At 31.5% G+C, this 24,469-nt stretch overlaps 2 protein-coding genes across 2 annotated transcripts; both read right to left on the bottom strand.

Annotated features, from left to right (window-relative positions):
* Positions 1 to 3,607: 3,607 nt before the first annotated feature.
* Positions 3,608 to 13,686, bottom strand: LOC106102266 (synaptic vesicle glycoprotein 2C-like). The gene is made up of 10 exons (XM_013281689.1): positions 13,151 to 13,686; positions 11,853 to 12,074; positions 11,620 to 11,782; positions 8,422 to 8,603; positions 7,918 to 8,102; positions 6,726 to 6,907; positions 6,047 to 6,203; positions 5,235 to 5,509; positions 4,490 to 4,617; positions 3,608 to 4,213 (listed from the first exon to the last, which is right to left on the bottom strand). The coding sequence occupies exons 1-10, from the start codon at positions 13,185 to 13,187 to the stop codon at positions 4,176 to 4,178; spliced, it is 1,569 nt and encodes a 522-aa protein (XP_013137143.1). The 5' UTR covers positions 13,188 to 13,686; the 3' UTR covers positions 3,608 to 4,175.
* A 657-nt stretch (positions 13,687 to 14,343) lies between these two features.
* On the bottom strand, positions 14,344 to 24,017 carry LOC106102619 (synaptic vesicle glycoprotein 2B-like). The gene is made up of 10 exons (XM_013282159.1): positions 23,708 to 24,017; positions 22,816 to 23,046; positions 21,764 to 21,926; positions 21,246 to 21,427; positions 20,558 to 20,742; positions 20,193 to 20,374; positions 18,961 to 19,120; positions 16,279 to 16,553; positions 15,734 to 15,861; positions 14,344 to 14,433 (listed from the first exon to the last, which is right to left on the bottom strand). Exons 1-10 carry the CDS (start codon positions 23,739 to 23,741, stop codon positions 14,396 to 14,398), a joined length of 1,578 nt encoding a protein of 525 aa, XP_013137613.1. The 5' UTR covers positions 23,742 to 24,017; the 3' UTR covers positions 14,344 to 14,395.
* Positions 24,018 to 24,469: the final 452 nt, after the last annotated feature.

Here is a 24,469-nt window from a genome sequence, read left to right as displayed (position 1 = left end):
CTTGTAATATCTATAACGCAGTCTATAAACTAGAAAGTGTTAAGAATGAATGTGGATTGCTACAAAGGAAGAGGAAGACCGAAGAAAGTATGGATGGATTGTGTGAAAGAGGATATGCCTAAAAAAGTGGATTCAGATATGACGGCTGATAGAGATATATGGAAGAGGAGCACATACTGTGCCGACCCTCCATAAGGGATATGGGCAAGTTGATGATGATGATGATAATGATGCTGTCCCTATTTTATCAAAGAAAAAGAAAGAGATATACTATGTAGTACAAGATTTATACAGTTACGTTGTCATTTGTGAACGGTGTTTTATTTTTATTAATCACATGAATATGTTTATCCTATCGGTACTTAAATGATGGTCAAAAAATTCTTTTATTTATCTGTTTTGAAGACAGTACAACTGTTGGACTTTCAATAAAGCAGGTTATTTTCTAAAGAATGTGTCGAAACTTATACGTAACTAGTAGCACCACTTTAGGCTTGATTGTCTTTCTTTAGTGTTTCTTTCAATTAAAGAAACTTTGTGTGAGTTGTGAAAAGCCATTCACACTTCTTACTTACTTTTTATACGTAACTGTGTGAATGAAAATAAAGATTTAATAAAGTCCGTGATATTAACGTAGTATTAATGTAGTAACGGAGTTTATTTTTTTTTAAATCTATTTAATATGTAAAAGTACGAAATATGAACAGCTTTATGCATGTTCAATACCACATATATTGTATTTAAATCTTGCATCTTACAATTATTATAAATGCGAAGTTTAGATAGATGGATGTTTGAGTTTGTAGCCTAAACTGCTGAACAGATTTGGATGATATTTGGCATAGATGTAGAGTGGAAAAATGAAGACTGAAAGAACATATATGCTATTTGATTTTTTATTAAACAAGAACGGAGTCGCGCTAGTATTTGAAATAAAAGAGAAACCTTTTAACGGTATAATTTGCATTTTTAATACCTCACATAAATATTTCTAACCCTTTTTTGGGTACGTACTCTGATATCCTAATTGGAGCATTTTAAATTATAAATTTATGACAGTGAAATTTAATTTCAAGATAAGTGGTCATAAATATCGTTATCTTTATATAATTGGTAATAATTTATTTATACTATTATAATATAGCGTAAACACACACTTCTTTATTGCCTAAGATGTCAGCAATTTTTGAATAATACCTTTTTTTTTTAATAAAAAGTCCTACCCTTACATCACGCTTTAAGCTATACATTTTCACGCCATTAAACTTATAGGGTAAATATTTTGGATAAAAACCCTAATGTGGAATAGAGACCATAAGTTGTTGCCAACATCAAGGAAGGAAGGTTGTCATCATGTCATTTTGGCATTTGTAATTGATAGTTTGACACATGTAAACAATAAAATAAAATTTTCTTAATTTTATGCGGATGCAGTCGCACGGGAACTGCTAGTCTATAGATATATATGAAGATTTTGTATTGGCTAAGAAAAGTACAGAAATTTAGAGAAATGGTGAGACAAATTGATGTGAAATTACGCTATAATACAGTAGATACAAAATTAGTAAAAATTGGTAATAAAACAAGTCAAGTGTTTTAGCTTTGGGTAATTATAGCTTAAAAGCGTGTATTGTAAAACAGCAGAACATTAAGGCCGATGTTTGTAATAATCACGATGATAATCTCTTATTTGAACAAACAAATAAAGCCAAACAAACAGAATGAAGGCCGAGGGGAAAAAAGTGTTCCCATTCCTTTCGTACATTTGGAACAATAACGAGTAACTTCCTGAGAAATAATAAAATCCAAAAAACAATGGCCGATCATCAGTCTCCCTTACTTCAACGCATTAGAACAATACCTATCTTGGCGCTTAGAACTTGAAAATAAATTCCACTTCTATTTTTTTCTTTATCCTTGCAATTACTTATACTGGCACCATCTTAAGTGCTGGAGAGTTTTAGTAAAATTCACTACTTCAAACATTAATTTCTCGTGCAATAATTATGTCATCCGGAATGTGTGTTAAGCATCAACAGCCTAATGGTTTAGGGTACGGACCGATCTTGCGGTCCAGGGTTCGAATCCTGGCATTAGACTATTCTCGTGAACTATAGCAGAAGCTTTTTCAAACTTACCTAATATGGTTAAAACAAATTTTACCTAATAACCAAAAATCGACTAATACTAAAAAAAGAATACGTATATTATGCCATTTAAGTCCATGGAATTTAGAATTTTCCATTTCTATTTTTTTTAAAGAACTAAAACGAAAACTGTATTTAACAATGATGTCTAGTTTACAGTCATTTTACATCTAATTTGTGCTTCATGTTCAAATTAAGCGATATCGTCCAAGCTTGGAATATTTTAAAGCATCTCTACAAAAACAAAAACAGCACCGAAACCACTACAGCGAGTTTATTTAGTGCCAAGCGTGCTTGGAGGGAGAAAAAATAGGTCAGTGGTAGTACAATATTACAATGTAGTACACATGTCTCGGTGTAGCGTAACGAAGAACGTCATCGGAGAGCTGAAATATTGCTTCCGGATAGGTTTTTCTAAAAACAATTAAAACTTCTTAACTCAAAAAAAAAAAAAACTAAGAAAATTGCAAAGTTAATTGCATTAACTTTGTAATGTAAGTTTTGTTTGCCACTTAATGTATTAATAAATTTTACATCATTAGTTGGGAAACGTGCAAAATGGCCAACTGAATCCGTCAAAATGGCGAAGCGAACGCTACCCACAGACATCCGCAATTACTGATGCGTGCCTATCCTTAATCGACAGAGGAGGAGACGCACATAAAGAGGATATTTCCCCATCCTATACGTCTCCATTCAAAATTACAATTTTTTGATAGTTGATTACATTCTAATGAAAAGCCACAACATAATTTAAACAACAATAGCACGGTTAATAATTAAAATAGATTAAATAGCTGATAGCCTAATGAAAACAGTCATTAAAAATGTAATTACGCGTAGGACAATAGCTGGCGTATAACTTTCATTAAAATTTAACAAAAGTTTACTGATTTATAGGCATTTTCACCATTTCCCTTCCTCTGTTAAACTTTAATAAAAATAAACATTCATAATTATCATTAACGCCCCCCTTTTTTATTACTTTTATTAATTCAATCATAGTTTTTGATGTATAAAAAATGTATTTATAAAAATTCACTTTCAAACTATATAAATAAGACCTCATATTAATATTGTAACACTTATGGCCTGTACCACCAAATTGTAAATTGTCTGATAACATCGTGTAAAATATGTGATGGAAATATCGGATTTTGTAACCTTATCTGACGGTGATATCATTTTTGAGCTATATGAGCCTCTATCAGCCAGTGGTGGGACAGCCCTTTAGAAAAAGATTTTCTCTCTTAGCTTCTATTGCAAATGGGTACAATGTGTTAATTAGTTGAACATTAAACTATTTTTGACTGATTTCCCAAAAGAAGGAAATACTCAATTCGTCTGTATGTTTTTTTATTTTTTTTCTTTTAAATAGTGCTAAAGTAAATTACAAACTTGCTTTTAATCGTTTATTTCGTTCGTTTTGTTATTTACAATTGGTTGAAATACATCAAACACAACACGTGAAAGATAAATATCCGTAAGCCTCAACCCTTCTCACTATAAGAAGCTTGTACCGTTCGATGTCAACACCAGCGTTTCCTTTAACATGCGGGCCATAATGCCGTCTATCAAACATTACGGGTTATTGAAAGGAATAAATATTAATGTCAATTCTTCTTAATAATAAAGCAATTCAAAGCAAGTAATTCATCTTAAACTAGTTGAAAAAGGACTAAACAGATAAATAATTAATATTAAATGTTATTTTTCTTGTATTTTGACCAATAACCTATGCAAAAGGACAGGATGTAGCACATGATATTTTGTACATTTGGCTCTGACTGTCGCGGTCAATGGCGGTGAGAATTGGTACTAACAACATATAGAAAATTAACTGTTATTAACATCAACAGACGAGTTTAAATCCGAAGCAAAAGCTTTCATTTTAATGGAATAACCGGTCCATTTATACAAATCAGTGATTAATAAATGCGTATAGTCTTCTAACTTTGCTTTGAATTGGATAAATATATTTGCTTTGTTTCTTAACATAACAAGTGTAGATGTCATCAAATTAGTTTCTTATGATTTCGGAAGAAACAAGGCCATCACTGTTACACCTAGAAATGAAAACATTTTATTAAAAAAATGTACATGCTGTCTTGTTTGTATGATGATTTAGAGCAGGCGTACACCTTTGACTAAACTATCGCACAACTGTCGTGCGGTTGTCGATTGTTTCGAATCCAATTCAACTGTTTACTTGCACAACTAAATCGAGTATTGTACGTACCTCCATAAGCCCATAAGGATCAAATACAACTAAATAGTTGTGCGATAGTTTAGTCAAAGGTATGTCTGTACTTGTATAAAAAATAAGAATAGAATTTACTTACATATCATAACAATAGTTAATGAGTAGAAAGGTACAACACAACCCATGTCGAGTAGTATTGGGAACGCCACATTACCCACAAGCGTACCGATACGTCCCAAAGTCATAATAACGGAGATCGCAAGAGTTCTGTGAAAATAGTTACTCATTAGTAGTATTTTTATAATCACAAAAGATTAGGAATTAAAAATTTATAACAAACAAAAGAAAGCGCGTTATTTCCTTCAGTTTCTTTGATTGAAGAAAATAAAAGAAAGACAAGTGGTATCTTAAAAATGTATGATTGTTTGAAAAGTCTTTCGTTCTTTGAGACATTTTAATGAAATACAAATATCTTATACGTTAGTAGAAATTTTATGTCGACGTCAAGCAGAAATAAAGTTTCTAATATTAGATTCACTCGACATCATAAATGGGTTTCAACAGAATGGAGGAAGGTCAAGGTAATTTTTCAACATTTTTTTTAATGAAATATTTATGAACACGTGTATGACAAGTATTGTCAACCTCTAAAGATAAGTTGAGACTTCCTTATTTTAAACTTAATTGGGACTAGTATTATATAGTATAGTATTATATACAAATTTTATAAAGAGAAATTTGTATTTTTTTTGTATATATCGAAATAACTCGAAAACTACTGGTCTAATATTGATTTCAAAGATTTTTACACCATTAAAAAGCTACGTTATCACTGAGTAACATAGGCTACATTTTCATAGTTTTTTTAATATAACAATTATTACCTCATTCTTGTTGGAAACACTTCAACTGTTGAAGCTTGGAATAAACCAGTCATAGTTTGTAACACAGCGACATCTACCGAAAACAATGCGACCACAGCTAATTTCGAGTTCGCCCATCTTATACCCAGGGTAACACCAACACAAATCAGGCCAGCGGCTATGAATAAATTCTTCTTACCAACTTTGTTCACTAATATACCACTTATTGCAAACGGGATAATGCAAACACAGCCTAAAATTATACTGTTTATATATGTTTCATCACCACTGCGAGTCTGAAAAAAAAGAATCAATCTATCGTTACAATTTTATTTAATATAAAAGATGCCATAACAAAAAGACTTAAGCAGAAATGTCAATGAATCTGTAGAGTGCTTATACAACAATTTAAAAATACTATGTACAATCAGGGAAACTGGCGGTGTTCTACCTTTAAAGCTACAATCGTTTGAACTATTCGAAAAGAGATGCGGAACCAAAATAAAATATAACGCAGCTTATAAATCTGTCTACAAAAAACAGCAATACACGGATAGTTTCTTTTTATTATCACCCCTTCGTTTGCATATACTGGTAATTACTTATTTGAAGGAACCGGCGGCGTTTGTTACGTTGCCGTAAACAAGGCAATTTTTCCTGAAATGGACACCGCGGATCTCCGCGACTGTACATTGAATGAACTATTTTATTATACTACGGTAAATTCCCTCTGAATTGAGAAGCAATTTACTGTCTCAACTAATCATGCATTATGTATGAATGCAGTTCAAGAAACGCTGTTACTTAAAACGAATATAAAATCCTTTACTTACGGGTACACAAACTTCAGATAATGTTGCATTTGCGGTTTTCACATTCAAATTATTTGTATAAGAGTCCAATATATCACATAAATCATTATCACCGTCAAAACTGTAATGTTCGACGATTGTTGACAATTGCGGGAACCACAGCCTTATTATGTTGTAGCTGGAAAGATTTTTTATTATAATTTTGTATAAATGATAATGTACTGTTAAATATTCGTGTAACATTGTATAAAGTCGAATGAACTGTATAATTGAATTCATTGGAGCCGAAAATTCGTGCAAAGGATTTCGAAAATTTCATTTAAATTTTCATCAATGAACCTTGTATTATCATATTACATGCGTTATTTATTGTAATAATAGGCATCGATAAGTGAAAATGAAAACACATCATGACGAGGTTCTTTAACTGCAAATATTTCGTAATACTTTTAATTCTACGATATTATTATTTAAAATGTAGTATTTCATGTCGTAAACTATATTAAGGTACTAGCTTTCGCCCGCTACTCTGTCCACATGTTATTAAAAATACAAAAGTATAAGCCTATACGTTCTTTTAGACTATGCTCTTCATTTATGTCAAAAACGAGATCCGTTTAGCTGTTTAGGCTACAAACTGTTATAAACATCCATCCATCTAAATTTTCGTATAATATTAGTAATATATAAAAATACTTACAATCCTAAACTTAGGAAGTTCATACCAGATATGAGAATAAGATAACCAACCAGTGGCCTTTGGAACATAGGCTTTACGTTATGAAGTCCAGTAACCAATTGTTGCGTAAAACTGATCTCTTCTTTTCTTATTGGCTCTTCGTCTATAAATTCTTTTTCTTTATTCTTCCATAAGTTGAAATACTGTAAAATAATCAATGTTAACTCAATATTCTCAAATGTTTTTATTCTTAACATTATTAAAAATAATTCATATAACGACGTGCATTTCTGGTACTACGAAAAATATAATATCAAAGCGTCACAGCATCGGGTATAAAAGAATCTTATAGGAATATTTTTCTACATCCCTTCATTTGACCTTTCGCAAAGCCTTTTGTGACAACGTACATAAATAATGTGGTATTTTATGTCGCAAGTTCTTCTAAATACGATCGGCGACGTCGTGCTCTGAATTATGTAAGCGGTTTATATATTAAACTACGGGAATGGAAAGAGATTGATAAAGACAAGAATTCTAAACGCGAACTCTATTACAATCTAGCTACAATTACGATAGACATGGAAGTATTAAAGACATGATAGTTCAAATTACGAATATCAAATATTTATTTCATACGATAAATTACGACATTTTTATCTACTATTGTGACGAAAATCTTAAGAATATTAACTAATTTTTTTCACGTTAATTAAGCCGTATTTTATAGCTAACTAGCTGTTGTTTGCGGCTTCGCTCGCGTGAAAGAAAATAATAAAAAATATAGCCAATGTTACTCACTGGTAACGTAGCTTTTAAATGGTGAAAGATTTTTATAAATCGGCCCAGTACTTTTCGAGTTATTTCAATATATACAAAAATACAAATCTTTCCTCTTTATAATATTAGCATAAATATATCCTAGGCTTGATTAAATGATCGGAGTATTTTTTTTAATATCAAAGAGAGTTCCAAGTTACGTGACGAAGTCAGTAAGGACATAGTTGAGTGGACCTGAATAATTTAGGCTGACCACATCATCATGTTGTTTCGATGAATTCACTAATCCCCACGTTAGAGAAAACGATGAAAGTATGTTAAAAATGTTGATATAAAGGAGTATATAAATATGTTTGCTTTGTATATTAATAAGAGGAGATAAAATAAACGAATGTTGTTCAAATTTTTATACTGAATAGCTTAAATTTCTTACCTTAAAAGTTTCAGCGGGTTTTCCTGTATTCATCTTATATACTTTAAGTAAAACGTGTCTTGCTTCTGTATACTTATTTTGGGTTATATAAAACTTTGGGCTTTCAGGTAAAACGATGTACAGAACGAATGAAAGCAAAGACCAGAGAGACATTAAATAAATGTAAAAATTCCAAATATGAAGATCTGTAATAGATATTTTAAAACTTACAATAAATACTGTACTTGTGGAAATTCTAAAAACTTAGACATCTTCTAGTAACAAATGAATACTTTCGAAGCATATTGTAATTCAGTTTATTAGTAAAAGAAAGTTGTAATTACATTGTAAGGAATATAAAGCCACTCATCATCGGCTTGCACTTGTCCGAATGGTCGGCATAATATGCACTGCTCCAAACATCTCTATCAGCCATCATATCTGAATTTACTCCCTTCTTAAACATATTCTCTAATTTAATCCATCTATAATATCTTCACATAATGTAGTAAAAATAATACAAACCTATATACCCATTGAATAAAGATAAATTCCAATCATGTGAGAGAATGCCCCAAGACATCGCAGCGACTATTATCTGAGCAAACGCTTTGAAGGAAGATCTGAACAATATCACTCTATCTCTAATCTCCTTGTAGCAGAACTCCGAAGTCATCGTCAAATTTGGGCCAAAAGACATTGCGAATCTGAAACAATTTGAATCATACTTTAACAGTCTAAAACCTTTAAACAAATGACAATAAATGATTTAAATATCAGCTGACGATCGCGATTACTGTTAAAAAAACCTAATTACTAGACTGTGTTTTTCAAAAGTATTTTCTGGTGATATGTAGTAACATCCATCCATCCATTCATGTACTCGAATACATCTAGTAATTTTTTGAAAAATAAGTAAAAGAATAACTGCACATTAACAATATCAAGTAAAAAAAACTAACTACATTTATATAAAAAAATTGAACGTCGATTAATACTTGCCAGGTAAATATTTAGTCGCTCGGTCGACAGAATTACTAGAACTGCAACGCAGAGCTTATGAGCATTTGCACAGATAGGCATTAACCCATGGATATGCAAACAAAGCTTTCGTTTCATTAATCCTTTCCGATTGAACGCTGCGTTAATTTTAATTCCCATAGTTGGCTCGGTTTTGAATATTATTAGTGAAATAAGTGATAACCTTAATCCAAGCGTTCAGGGAACGTACGATTTTGTGTAATGTGGTTTGTGGATGTATTTTTAGAGCGGGTGCATATCTTTGACTATCGCACTAATGTTGTGCTATTGTGGAATGTTTCACAGCTAATGCAACTGTTTAGTTGCACAATTAAAAATCGAGTAGCGTGTGCACCCATTAAGCTCACGCGACTAAACAGGTGTGCGATAGTCTAGTCAAAGTTGTGCGCGCGCTCTTTATCCCTTTGAAATAAATTCAACAGTTTGTTAATTTTAAAATTTGCATCCAAACAGCTAGGTGGTTGTGCAATAAAAATTGTTGGAGCAAAAAATGTTATTAAAATAGTGAATTCACCTCATTAAATTCGTATCGGATAAGCTATACATTGAAAATATCCGTTTGTACTCGGATATAAATCAAAGGATAATCTACATAACATGACAATTTTCAGTCTAGCTGGCGTCTCGTTGCACGTAATACGCGCACGTAAGTACCACGTCCCTATTGATTAGATGGACCGTCGTAAACATTTGCACAATAAATGGATAAAGAGATAAACTGGAAGGGAAATGAAGCTAATCCCTTTGATTCCGTTGACACACATTGTAGTATCTTTAGACCTGGATAATCCAATATGATATAGGTAGTTATAAAACATATAAATGGACACAAAAAATACTATAAAATTCAATCAAAAACATAAAAAAAATACATTTATTAGGCATAGCAAACAACATTTTCCGCCGGTAATATCTCTGACAGGTAATATATCAGTTGACAAGTTTAGAACACCAAGTGACCGTTTATTGGCATTTAACAAAATTGTAACAAGCTCCATCTTTTACAAATCAGGTCATACTAATATTATAAATGCGAATGTTTATATGGATGGATGTTTGTTAGAGTTTGTAGTCTAAACGTCTGAACGGATTTTGGTGAAATTTGTCATAGATGTAGAGGATAGTCTGGAAGAATACATTGATTACTTGCATTTAGCTTTAGAAAGCTAGTAAAAATATAAACATTTTAATATTGATTAATGACACTTATTGAAAATTAAATTCAATTAATCATATTGACGTGTGGTTTCGAGACTCACCAAATAACGTTAGTGAGATCATGTGAAAAATGTCTCTATAAAAGCCTATTCTATATTTTTTTGAATCTCTTTGCATGCAATAGATAAATTACTTAAAGTATATATCAAAGACAATGTGTACTATTTGTATGCCGTAATTTTTAACTATGGTACGATGTACACGTGAAACGTTATGTAAATACAAAAGATAATTAAGATAATTGCTAAACATTATTTATGGATGAGGAAATTGATAAACCATTGCTGCTGTTTGCTATGTATCTAACGTTAGCGTATAAGAAAATCAAATATCAATTTGCTGCAACATTGTGTATATTGATGCTTTAATATTTAAATGAGAAATTTTCTCGAGAATATATAGGAATATAGCTTTAGAGAATGCAGATTAGCTAATAAACTACACACATATATTCTAGTTAATTTTATAGTTAAATTACAGTTTGCAATGTTTTTGACCGACTTCCCAAAAGAAGTATGTACTCAATTCGTCTGCATATTTTTTCTTATGTATGTTACGGCATAACTCCGCCACTAGCGGACCTATTTTGATAATTATGTTTTATCTGAAAGGTAATGCTTGCAGGTTGTCAGTCAATGTAGATTCATTACTTAAACGTTACTATACTTTCAATTGTCAATTGTTATGGTAAAAATGTAGAAATCCTTACGTAGAAATATCATTGCAGACCTCGGCTGACACCGACATCAAAGTAATAATAATTTGTAGAATATAGACATAACAGCTACAATAAGGGAGGATTACTATTTTCAAGGAATTATTTCGTTACTTTTTAGTGTATTGTTTTTTTTTTTTTGAGAATACTTTGCTTTAAGTGTATTTTGTAGAATATTCCTGACGTAAATGAAAATAACGCGTTGCAACAAAGTCATTTATATAACAATGATTAATAATAAATAGATGCTTACTAGTTACCAATTTTCTCAGAAATGACAAGCGTTAATAAGTTGATTAAATTTGAATGAAAAAACGATTGTCTAACCATGACATCAGGACATTTAATGTATTTTGCATCCACTTCCAAATTTGTGAAATTAATATTATCTGTACTATTATAATGAAGCGTAAACAGACACTTCATTGTTGCCTAAGATACAGCATATTTTTGAATAGTTCTTCTTTTAATAAAAAACCCTACACTTACGTCACGCTTTAGGCTATATATTTTCACGCCATTAAACTTAGGGGGTAAATATTTTGGACAAAATCCTAATGTACGAAAGAGACCATAAGTTGCTTCCAATATCAAGGAAGCAAGATTGTCATCATGTCATGTCATTTTGATATTTTCAATTGATAATTTCACAGATGTAAACAACAAAATAAATTGTTCATAATTTCATGCGGATGAAGTTTCACGGGAACAGCTAGTTAGTTATGCAGTAACATAAAAAACAAACTTACAGTATTCCTTCGAAGAATTTCGCAGTAATCAAAACCTCATAGCTTTGACTGGATCCACCAACAACAGTAAAAAGGAAGAGGCCACAGAAACCGGAGACGAGAAATATTTTCCGGCCAAACGTATCGGTTAAGAAACCAACCAAAATTGATACCAGGGTCATTCCTAAAAATAAATTTTCCATTTGTACTGTTTCTTTTAAGATGATAAAATGCCAATACAATATTACACTTACCTATGTATGGCATTGCATTTAATAATCCCTTTTGTAATAAATTCATGTTTAAATCACATTCTGCTATCGGTAATATGTAAGGAGTTGTATTTGTCACTAGGATTCCTGCGATCAAACCGATGATTGATGACGTCAGTAATAATACATGAAACCAGCCAAATCCACATTCTTTGAGAGCTAAATCAACTTCTTGCATAGATGTAAGTGTATCTTGACGATTTTCTGCAAAAAAAAAACAAAATTAGTGAATAACGTATGGAATTGTGCCATTGGGAGTGCGGACATGAAAGATAATTCGTCTGTATGATTTTTTTTTATTTATAACATAAGGTGGCAAACGAGCAAGTAGCCACCTGAATCCGCTAAAATGGCTAAGCAACCGCTGTCCATAGACATTCGCAATAGCGAATGTGTTGCCTACCACTAATCAACGGAGGAGAAGACGCACATAAAGAAGATATTTCCCCTTCCTATGCATCTACTCCACCGTCAATTCCACGTTCCCTTTCTATCCTATTCGTTGGAGTTGCATAAAAAATCCAGGCAAAATAAATGTAATGCCAGTATTATGCAAGAATCGAACCTATAAATGTCGATCGCTCTGACATGATTATGGAAAAATGGTAATAATATATCAAAGAGTTAGTCAATAGATGTACCGATACTGATTTAAAATGCTTTCAGTCTGCATTTATAAGGAAAATCGCCAATACAAAAGGTTGTAACAAAACAACTATTTCATACAACTAATTTATTAATTTCTACATGTCTATAAATCTTTATTACATAATAAATAACATATATTAGAGGAAGTTTGAAAGTAACGCCGGTGGTAGAGAAATTGAGAAGCAAAAGGTTAACGTGGTATGGACATATTATGCGCGAAGGCGACATAAACCAGAAAGTGTTAAGAATAAATGTGGTTGGCTACAAAGAAAGAGGAAGACCGAAGAAAGTATGGATGGTATGAAAGAGAATATGCTTAAGAAAGGAGTAGATTTAGATATGACGGCTGATAGAGATGTATGCAAGAGCAGCACATACTGTGCCGATCTTCCGTAAGGGATAAGGGCAAGTTGATGATTTATTATATAATAAAATAATGACTTGTTCAATTCAGACACACTAGAAAAATAATTTTGTTTTATACTGAAATCTGCAACAAATACATTTAGCTGAAACAATTCGAGATAAACACTTATTCGCTATAAACAGAAAACAAATAGACATATTACAATGGTTAGTCATTTTATATCCTATGAGTGTACTAAACCAAATTAAATGCGGATTTTACGTACCATTGTCGTCTACTTCAATTATATCAAGTACAGTCATTTTTGTTTTATTTAATCCAATATTTTCATCTTCACTCAATATCACTTAAGAATCACCAGCAACTACTGAATTATATTAAATATGATCATGTAATATATCGTTAAGTAAATTTATAGCGGATGAAACAACAATTATTCAAGCAAATATACGTGGACCTTTTTATCTATTCATATTTGATACATCAATGAAGAATGTATTTATAGCGCACAGGTCTTTGTAAGTTGGTTTGCGCATGACAACGAGTAAGCCTTAGATAAATGTGAGATATATGAGAATTTAGGCGATGATGGCTATTGCAAAATATTAACAAACTTTTCATAAGATTAATTGACTCTTTTGCAATAGGTTTTATATAATATCCTGTTAACTGTACTCTGTATAGTATTTTTACTGCAATGATTCAGTTGGAGGTTAATGGATTCCAGTTTACAAATTTAAGGGCCTGTCCCGCTAAATTGTAAATTGTCTGATAATCAACGTGTAAAATATCTGATGGAAATATCAGATTTTGTTCCCTTATCTGACAGTGACGAGTTTTTAAGTTTTTTAAGTATTTTTAAGTGGTGGGACAGGCCCTTAATAATTTTGGTTGTTAATTTAATTGGAATATTAAGGTAAATAGAAACATTTTAGTTCCATAATACTAAGTGACTATTCACAGGAATGCAGTACTCAAGTTCTACTTGACTTCTATCTATTGCACAGTTAGTTTGTTACCTTTGATTTTTAAGTTTAGTTTAGTCTAAGTAAAATATGCCTAATAAAATATTTTTAGTCGGCATAATTCTTTTACGTGTATTTTTAAGAAGGTAATACAGATACTTACAGAATATGACAATACTACTGGACCTGTTACACTACCCTGTGGTATTCTATAGTTTATTACTGCGTTTCTGGACTGATGACGTTTATTTTTAGATAATCCATTTTTCTAGTTTATATACATCTTCACTAAATATTTTTACTTCATTTGGATACATCAAATTTCTACATATTACGTAAATTAAGTATACACACCATGTTAAATTCATTAGAAAATATGGTAACAAATAATTTTGTCTATTTTACGCATTCTTTAAACATTATGACAATTGTGAAAGGTACTAGGGAAACAAAAGGCAAGATTTAGTTTTTTAATGTAATTAAAACACAGATATAATAAACCTTATTTATATATCACAATTTAGTTAATAAAATTTTTCCTTTCGTCATGATTTCGGTAAAAACAGCGCCATCACCGTTACACCTGAAAAGAAAAGTTATCAAATAGTTAAAAATACTGTAGTGTAATGTTCGTCAGATACGGGTTTCTTACCACGATTGAATTTTTTTAGCTCCCAATATTTCAGTCAGCCCGTGAACATGGCGCATGCAACTGTGCCGAAATATCGGGAGCTAAAACAATTCAATCATGGTAAGAAACCCGTATCTTACGAACATTACATTTGTAAAAACCACGACAGTTTAAAGTTATATAATACTGTAGTGTCTTGTTATTTCAACCTATTGGACGAAAAGAGTTGTATCTTTTAAAGGATTTTTAAATAAATGTTATTCTTTTGGTCGGATGAGTCAGTTTATCTAACACTATCTATTGCTCGTAAGATCAGCAACGTGAAATTTAAAAATATAGCCTGTTACTCAGCGCTAATGTAGATTTCTAAAAGTAAAAGAATTTTTGTAATCGGCCCATTAATTTTTGATTTATTTCAATACATACAAAAATACAAATCTTTCCTCTTTATTATTAGTATATAGATTAATTCATATTTTCATTTATCAAAGTGGAAAGTTAACACTACATAACTAAGTGGTATTTTGCTGTTTAGTTTCCCATGTCTTAGGTTTGATCGCAGTCAAATGCTTAATTAAACTTATGTTAAAAAAAATAATATATTTTATACCAAAACCTAAATGAAAATTTCAGAAGTTACATTAAGCAGAAAGTTGGTTTAATGCTTCATTTTATTTAAAATAATTTTGAACTTCTCATATTCCTATTGAGATTTATCTCGTATTTAAATATGTAATTCGTTAATGAATTCTTTTATAACATGTTTTAAAAAATACTGTATCATTTCGAATTAATTCATTTTTAAATTGAATATGTAATTTTCAGTGCTTCGTATTGAAAAGTAATGTTAATATGTTTTCAGTACTTATTTGTTAAATATATTCTCTTGTTTATTACTTATTTTGGTCGAGTAATGGTAAAAAAAAATATTTAGATGGTCTTAAATCCAACGATCCAAATAAAACCATTACATTTCATAAAAAGTGTTTAGTCAACTTTTTTATTGTTTTTATATTCAATTTAAATTTATATTGTTACTACCTTTTGCCTGTGATTCCGCTCACGCAGAATTAAAAAAAAAACTTTGTAAATAGCCTATGTGTTTTCTCAAACTATATTCTATAATTGTGCCGAATTTCATCCAGATCAGTTCAGTTGTTTGGGCTACAAAATTCGAACAAACATCCATCCAAACATTCGCATTTATAATATTAGTAAAATGTTATGTAATTTACATATAATTTTTACTTACATATCATAACACCTGTAAGCGAATAAAATGGTACAACACATCCCATATTGAGCAGGACTGGGAATGCCACATTGCCCACAAGAGTACCAATTCTACCAAAAGTCATGATAACGGAGATAGCAAGAGTTCTGTCAACAAACAAAAAGGCATATTAGTTAATTAGCTATCGCTCGCGACTTAGTCCGCGTTAAATTAAAAAAAATAGTAACAATATAGTCTATGTTACTCAGTGATAATATAGTTTTTTAATGGTTAAATATTTTTTTAAAACAGTAGTTTTTGAATTATTCCAATAATAATAAAACCCATAATTGCAAATTTTTCCTCTTTATAATATTAGTATACACTTCCTGCAATGAAATTGATTTTAAAAAATAAACCTACCGTATTATTTACAATTAAGAGCATACAAATCAAGCATCATGTATAAGTTTGAATTAATGACGATGAATGGTAAGTCAGCATTATTATGCAAGTTGATAACTGTAATATTACAGTAACGAAAAAAAACAATAAGTATTTAAACGAAAATACTAAAAACATACCTTATTGTTGTTGGAAACAATTCAAGGGTTAACGCCTGAAATAAACCAATCATAGTTTGCGATATCGCGGTATCGACGGAGAACAGTGCGACCACCGCAACTTTGGAGTCAGCCCATCTTATTGCTAAAGTTATACAAACGCATATAAATCCTGCTGCCACGTACAAATTCTTCTTACCAACTTTGTTTACTAGAATACCGCTTAACGCAAACGGTATAATGCAAACACAGCCTAAGATAATACTATTAACATATGTTTCGTTGCCACTGCGAGTCTGAAAATAAACAAAATTATACATTTCAATACATTTATTAGTTTAAATCACCTTCACATATTCTGTCGGAAATTAAAAAAGAGCCTGTGCACACCTGAAACTAAAATATCGCACAACTGCTTAGTGTCACTTTGATTCCTATAAGCTTATATGGAAGTGCGCACACTACTCGTTTTAGTTGTGTAACTAAACAGTTGAATTGGCTGCGAAACAATTGACAATCGCACAATACATGCGCGATAGTTTAGTCAAAGGTATACGGCCGCAGTAACTTGCTGAAATCGTTTACTAGAATCACAGAGATGCTACCAGTAACAAAGCTTTATACCGGCTTGCACCGGTTTTTTCGCAATATTGCCGCGTCCGCATCACGTGGATAGTTGTATACACACATAGTGTGTTTATAGTAGTTAGAAACTTTCACTATGCGCACTTTTCATCTTCTCATGTCCTAGAATCTCTGTATTTCAATGTTATACTTCAATTTCAACTTTTTTCGCTTTGATTTTTATTACTAATGTTTTATATTACTTTTAAAAGTTGAGTTTTAAATGAAGTATAAAAGTTGCTTTTCCAATAATATTGCTATTAAAAATGTTATTTCGTTGCAAAAGAAATGAAAACTTATTTCATAAACTTGCAACCCTTGCTTCATTTATTTCTGCTACCACGTTAATAGACACCTTAATGATATTACAGTGCAGACAGTATCACGTCGTCTGACGCTGTAAAAATAAACAGAAAACACAACTTCAAACACTGAGTGAACTTTTATATAATATCAAAAGATGTAGATAGGTTTGAACTATCACATTTATTTGAAATTATGTTAAAAACGCATATATGTTTTCAACAAAATTCAAAATCTATCAATCGAAACTCAAACACTTGGCTTAGTAAATGCTTACAATCAGACAGACTTCAAAATGTTGATGGAATCTGGAGTTTACGTGGCCTTATCTTTTAAACGATGTTACATATTTAAATAAAATGTTTTAAAAGAATTGTCAATTCAGTATTCGATCTGTTATTAACGTAGTTTGTAGGACCTAACAATGTTTACTTTGAGTTTTTACAACAACTTCTACTGAATACTACGATTTACACACGATGTGAAGTTGACATTAATAAATAAAAATGAAGGTTTTCTGTAACAGTTAATTTTTAATAAAGGTAATTAAATTTATCACATGTTACAAAATTTAAATTAAATTCAAATGATTAAAAACATGCAACGTTTAACACGAATTAAAATTTACATTTTTCGTGTCGATTTTCACAGCGCGAGCATTTTTCGTTCTCTATGTCGCTTACTTGTGTTTTATGAATTTAAAAAGCGTCATTATACTTAAAAACTATAAAAAAAACTATACCTATTCTTGTAAATCTAAATTAATATACAATTTCATTTTTGTTACTCGACATTTGGTTAATTATATGAATTCAATCAAATGACTTGGTAATTTATTCGTAAGCATAGCATTAATAAAGTCTTGTACATAATGAGCAGAGAACAGTCAAATATATAACAATAAGGTACACGCTAGTTGGTTTTATTTATTACCACAAGTAGGCAGTCTTAAGCAACGTATTTTCTATAATGGCTTAAGAGCACGCGAATTCAAATACTTTCGTCTGCAAATCAAACGTTCTACGAGTACTTTCAATATTACACATTCTTTCTGAAGGCTTTTTGTTATTTTATTCGAATATACACAAATTAAATAAGCATTAGAAATAAATTTGCAGATAATTTTACATAAGGTAAGAGCATATTAGCGGTGAAAATCTGCGCAATGTCGTCTTCAAATAACCTTTCTCAAGACATTTACATAGTTATAATATTATCTTCTTGCTTAATACTAAAGAACTTTAAAATGTTTGTAAAATACTGGTTTCTTACCAAGATTGGGTTGTTTTATATAGCTTAATAACTTAGCTAAATGTCAGCACATGAACATGGCGTATGCAACTATGCCGAAATATCGGGAGCTAAAACAACCCAATTGTGGTAAGAGACCCGTATCTAAAAAACATAATAGTTGTAAAAATCACGACAGTTTAAAATAATAAATCATTGATTTTTTTTGTCTATGCTTTCTTTCCCAATTATTAGGGACTAGCTTTCGCCCGCGACTCCGTCTGCGTGGATTTAAAAAAACAAAACTAAGTAGCCTATGTGTTCTTCCAGACTATCATCTACGCATATGCCAAATTTCATCAAAATCCGTTCAGCCGTTTAGGCTACAAACTCTTACAAACATCCGTCCATCCATCAATCCATCTAAACTTTCGCATTTATAATATTAGTATGATTGACTTTCCTTGTCCTAAGTCCCACAGAACCACTCTTGGAAGCTAGTCCGACAAGGTGTACTAAGGAACGTTGAGTAAAATATGTACTCACCGGCACACAGACATCAGACAAAGAAGTATTACCACTCCTCATTTTCAAATCATGTGTATAGGAATCCAGCATACCGCATAAATCGTTCTCACCATCGATATTACTATAATGTTCCACAATAGTCGATAACTGCGGAAACCACAGTCTTATTACGTTGTATCTGGAAAAAAGTTTTTTAATCTATATTGTACTATTATAATAAAGCGTAAATACACACTTCTTTGTTGGCTAAGATGTCAGTAATTACAGCATTTTTTAATAAAAAGCCCTACACTTACGTCATGCTATAGGCTATAATATTTCACGCCATTAAACTTAGGGAGTAAATATTTTGGATAAAAACCCTAATGTGGGAAAGAGAGCATAAGTTACTGCCAACATCAAGGAAGCAAGGTTGCCATGGTTTGTCATCGTTATGTCGTTTTGACATTTGCTATTGATAATTTGACACATGTAAACAATAAAATAAAAATTTTATACGGGTGAAGTCGCACGGGAACAACTAGTGTAATTATAATTGGGGAAAAAGCTTAAATAAGCATATCATAAATGTATTTTCATTGAATAATAGAATTTATTTTGGGGTTTTATAATCGTTACGGGTTTCGCGTGAATTGTAAGTGTAATGAATATTTACATTAAAAATTTGTTCACAAAACCGTATATTTATTTTTAATTACATTATAACATATTTGTGTTATAATTTATGCGGCAAAAGCATTTCTCTTACGTCTTTTTAATCGGAAGAAAATAATAAAATTATGATTCGTGCGAATTCCAAGAAATTTGTTTCAACAACGACTAAAACTGAAGCAAATAATTTTAGTTGAATGTTAAATAAATTAATATAACATTTGCAAAGATGTTTTATTAAAAACGAGAAAAAGATTTCATCTTTATTACAATTGTGTCAAAACTAGCGAAAATATTTACATGCGATAAGAAATTATCAGCGTTCAAATAATTGTATGTTTTATGTAATTAATTTCATAAGAAACGTATCTTTACATGAGATAATTTACTTTGAAAAGGTAGCATAATTCATGACATATAATATTTAAATACAGAAAAAACGATTACAAAAGAGCTATGGTTTGAAAAGTCACAAAAAAACACTAGTTTTCCGACAATGTAAAAAATAACGAAGTCAAGGTGATGTCTCCTGGTTCTTCTGACTTCAATAGAGAATATTTAGACAGTATAGTGTTATAAAAATAGTTAATTGTACTCACAGAGCCATGCTTAAGAAATTCAAACCAGATATCAATAGCAGGTATCCAAGCAATGGCTTTCTTAACATTGGCTTCACGTTAAGAAGTCCAGTAATCAATTGATGTTTGAAACTGGCCATTATTTTTCTCTCAGGCTCCTCGTCTATTATTTCTTTTTCTTTGTCTTTCCATAAATCGATGTACTGAAAAAAAAAATCACACCACGGATCAACACGAGTTAAGTAAGCTCTGTAAAATATATCTGATATTTTCCACGTGTACATTATAGTCCGTAGGTTTGGACTTGTGAAATTTAATTTCTCCAACTAAGCGAAAGAAAAATGAAGACTATGCGTAAACTAAAAAACAACACCCTAATATCTTACCTTGTATGTTTCAGCAGATTTTCCCGTGTTCATTGTATACATTTTAATTAGTACTTTTCTCGCTTCATTATACTTCTTTTGAGTTAAGTAAAATCTGGGACTTTCTGGTAAAATGGCGTACAGCACGAACGAAAAAAACGCCCATAGAGACATCAGGTAGATATAGAAATTCCATACATGAAGTTCTGAAATTGGAACAAGATAACATTTTCCATTGTGTTTGTCGTTTGTGTTTCATTGATTTTTTTTTAAGAAACACAACATTTAGAGCGGCCGCAAATGTTATAAATGCGAACGTTGTGTTTGTTAGAGTTTGTAGCCTAGACGGCTAAACCGATTTTTATGAAATTCGCATAGATGTAGATGATAATCTGGAAGAACACATAGCCTATTTCACTTTTGTTCTTTTGTTTAATTCTTCGCGGACGAAATCACGGACGAAAGCTACCCTTGGAAAAAAGTAACACAAAACTGTTGTGCGATTGTCGATTGTTTCGCCGCTAATTCAACTGTTTATTGCACCGCTGAAAATCGAGTAGTATTCATATACGCTCATAAGAATCAAAGCGAGACTGAACAGTTGTGCGATAGTTTGGTCCAAGGTATGGTAATTTTGAACGAATATTCAAACTTTAATAATGATCTGTTTAGAAGTTTCGTATACTATAAAATATATTTTTATCCATACCGATATATCCATTGAACAAGCTGTATTTCCAATCGTGTGTAAGTATTCCCCAAGACATCGCAGCAACAAGTATCTGAGCAAAAGCCGTAAAAGAAGATCTGAACAGCACCACTCGATCTCTGATCTCTTTGTAGCAAAATTCCGATGTTATTGTCAAAGTCGGACTAAACGATATAGCAAATCTGAAAAATGTCGATAAAGCCTTTGTAGAAAGTAATATGAATACCTAAGCGGATTCTGTTAAAGTTAAAGTCGTACTTTATAAAACTAATGCTGCGGATATGTTAAGGCTTTAAATTTTAGGAACTCTAGTTGCTACATTTTATATAACAAATATGCGCTGGATTACAATTTAAACTGATACTGGTTTTGATCCCTCGTAATATTGAGAGATATTGTCTACTAAAAAGCATCTACAATTTTTCTATCTTCAAAAACCCACCACGTCAAACATCTTTAATCCCTGCTCCATACTAAACGCAAGTCTATTAAGATTTAGTAAAATTGATTAGACTTACAGAATTCCTTCGAAAAACTTAGTTATAACCAAAACCTCATAGCTCTGACTTGATCCACCGATAATTGTGAATATAAAAAGTCCACCAAAACCATACACCAGAAATATCTTTCTACCGAAAGTATCCGTTAAGAAACCGGCAACTATTGATACTATAGTCATTCCTGGAAAGAATAATAGTAATCTTAACAAGTGACATTACCAAGTGGCCAAGATTATCCATCAGCAACTTGCCCTTAAATGTGCTCTTGTGGAATCTGAGGTACCATATTACCAATATCAGCCTACACCAGTTCTGGAAAATAGCCGTATCACGATCTACTGGGACCGATCTATTTTTACGGACAGGACTATTGCTGCCAATAGACCTGATATAGTAATAATAGATCGGTCTGAGAGTTGTGTAATGTTAGTCGATGTCACTATCCCACATGACGAGAATCTCGTGAAAGCCGAAAATGAAAAACTATTAAAATATTTGGATTTGGCTCACGAGATTACCGCCATGTGGCGTATGAAATCGACTACCATTATTCCGATAGTAGTTTCGGTACACGGGCTGATAGCGAAGAGCTTCCACCAACACCTCAAGAAGCTCTCGCTAGACAGTTGGATTAAGGGCCCGATTCAAAAGGCGGTTATTTTAGAAACCGCACGACTAGTGAGGAGGTTCCTGTCTCTGCAGCCCTGACCACTGGTTGCTTGAGTCATCGGATTCCGCAGCCGGTGGTGCTCTATTTTTTATATAATATATTTTATTTTATTTTTGTAATCTTGTAAAATGTATTATATAGAGAGTAAGAAATAAAGATATATGAAATAATCTTAACAAAATTGACGATAGATAGATTGACACAATGGATGAAGAAAGCGGAGAACCGTATGATGAAGAGCATTGAAGAACAGTAAACCCGCAGTGGATGATGAAACATGTAAATAACAAAATGAAATGATGATTAAACAAGGTGATGATGATTATCAGGGTGTTATAATGATAATCAAAGAGAAGTACCTTCTCATTATATCTCTTAAAGAACATATACGTAAGCTTACCTATGTATGGCATTGCATTTAATAATCCTTTTTGTATTAAATTCATATTTAAATCGCATTCAGCTATTGGCAGTATGTATGGTGTTGTGTTTGTCACAAGAACACCAGCTATCAATCCAACGAACGATGACGTCATAAGTAACACATGGAACCAGCCGATTCCACATTCTTTTATAGCCAAATCTATTTCTTGCATAGAAGTTAGTATTTTAGGATCTTGACGCTCCTTTCCTGGAATATATAAAATAGAATGTTATAGTCTTTAAAGTTTATCATCACCATCTTATGCGTCCCCATAGAGGGGCTCGAAGCCTATGACCATAGCCTCTAACTTAGGGGTGACTAAGCCATAGTCAGATCTGCTGGCTTACTGCGTCTTGGTTAACTTCACATAACTTTTAATTTCTTCGCCGATATGTGCAGTTAAAATTTAAGGGCACTTATTGTTTCAATTATTATTTTTAATAAAATATGGTTTTTTAATATATTATTTTGAATTATGATTACTAGTATGCAACTTATTTCAATAAGGGTCACCTTAATTGTGACAATAATGTTAAAACACCTATGTAAATGTTACAGAAATAAATTGAAAAAATGTTCAATAATATTTGCTTTAACGTGCAATGCATATAATTAATAAATGATCAAATACTTCTGAATTATTTAAATTATGTTGCACACATTTTTATGTTCTACAAAATTAAAATTATTGACAGATATCAAGTCTCTCATCGACATTTCGTAAGAGGTTACTAAACATTAAAAAACCCCGTAACATTTCATTCAAAGAAAATAATCTGGCTAGTACTTTGTGAATAATTTAAAACACAAACGTACTCGTAGATAATTACACTCTGTAACCAACGTATTAAAAACATTCACTACATACCATCGTCTAAAGCCGCTAAATCAATTTCACTCATTTTGATGTCTGTATTCACACAAACAATTTGTACACTTCACTAGAATAAGGACATCACTGTCTTTTCTCATTATCACTTGAGAAATCACCAACAGCTACTGAACTATAACAAATATGATCATGTATTATATCGTTGACTCAATTTATCTTGGATTCAACGACCGTGATATCATCAAATTTATCTTGACCTCCCAAACTATATACTATTCTTCTATTATCAATCAGATGTCGTTGAGGAAGTAGATATTGAAAGATCACTATTAAATGGCCGTCTGAAACTAATGAGTAAACTTTAGATAAATTTAGACAACACAGCACACATGCGTATTTGTTAGTGAAGATTTTTTCGTATTACATAATTTTACGGCAGTTATTTTGACACAGAAAAATGTTCCTTGATTAATTTTCTTAACTACATATTATGTCTTAAATTTTGTTAACTAGAATAGGGTCGGCAGAGATACAAATTATATAACTCGACTTTAAATTGTGTCTACCGTGATATTCTCATATTCAGCTTCTCTGTTTAGTTATAAAATCAAGGACATCCAAATTATTTGAACTTAAATTTCAACTATGTTAATATTCCTGTACCGTATGATACGGTTTAACTAATTTATTGCAATATTAAAAGCAAACCAATTAGTATAGACATATATAATCTATTAACTGTTAGCCGTTCTGATTGATCAATATCACATATCCGATCCACGGGAGCGCATCACGCTT

The sequence above is a fragment of the Papilio polytes genome, unplaced genomic scaffold (assembly GCF_000836215.1).
Source record: "Papilio polytes unplaced genomic scaffold, Ppol_1.0 DF823923.1, whole genome shotgun sequence".
NCBI lineage: Eukaryota > Metazoa > Arthropoda > Insecta > Lepidoptera > Papilionidae > Papilio > Papilio polytes.
The sequence above is the reverse complement of the archived record's forward strand: the minus strand, read 5'-3'. Positions and strand labels throughout refer to the sequence as shown.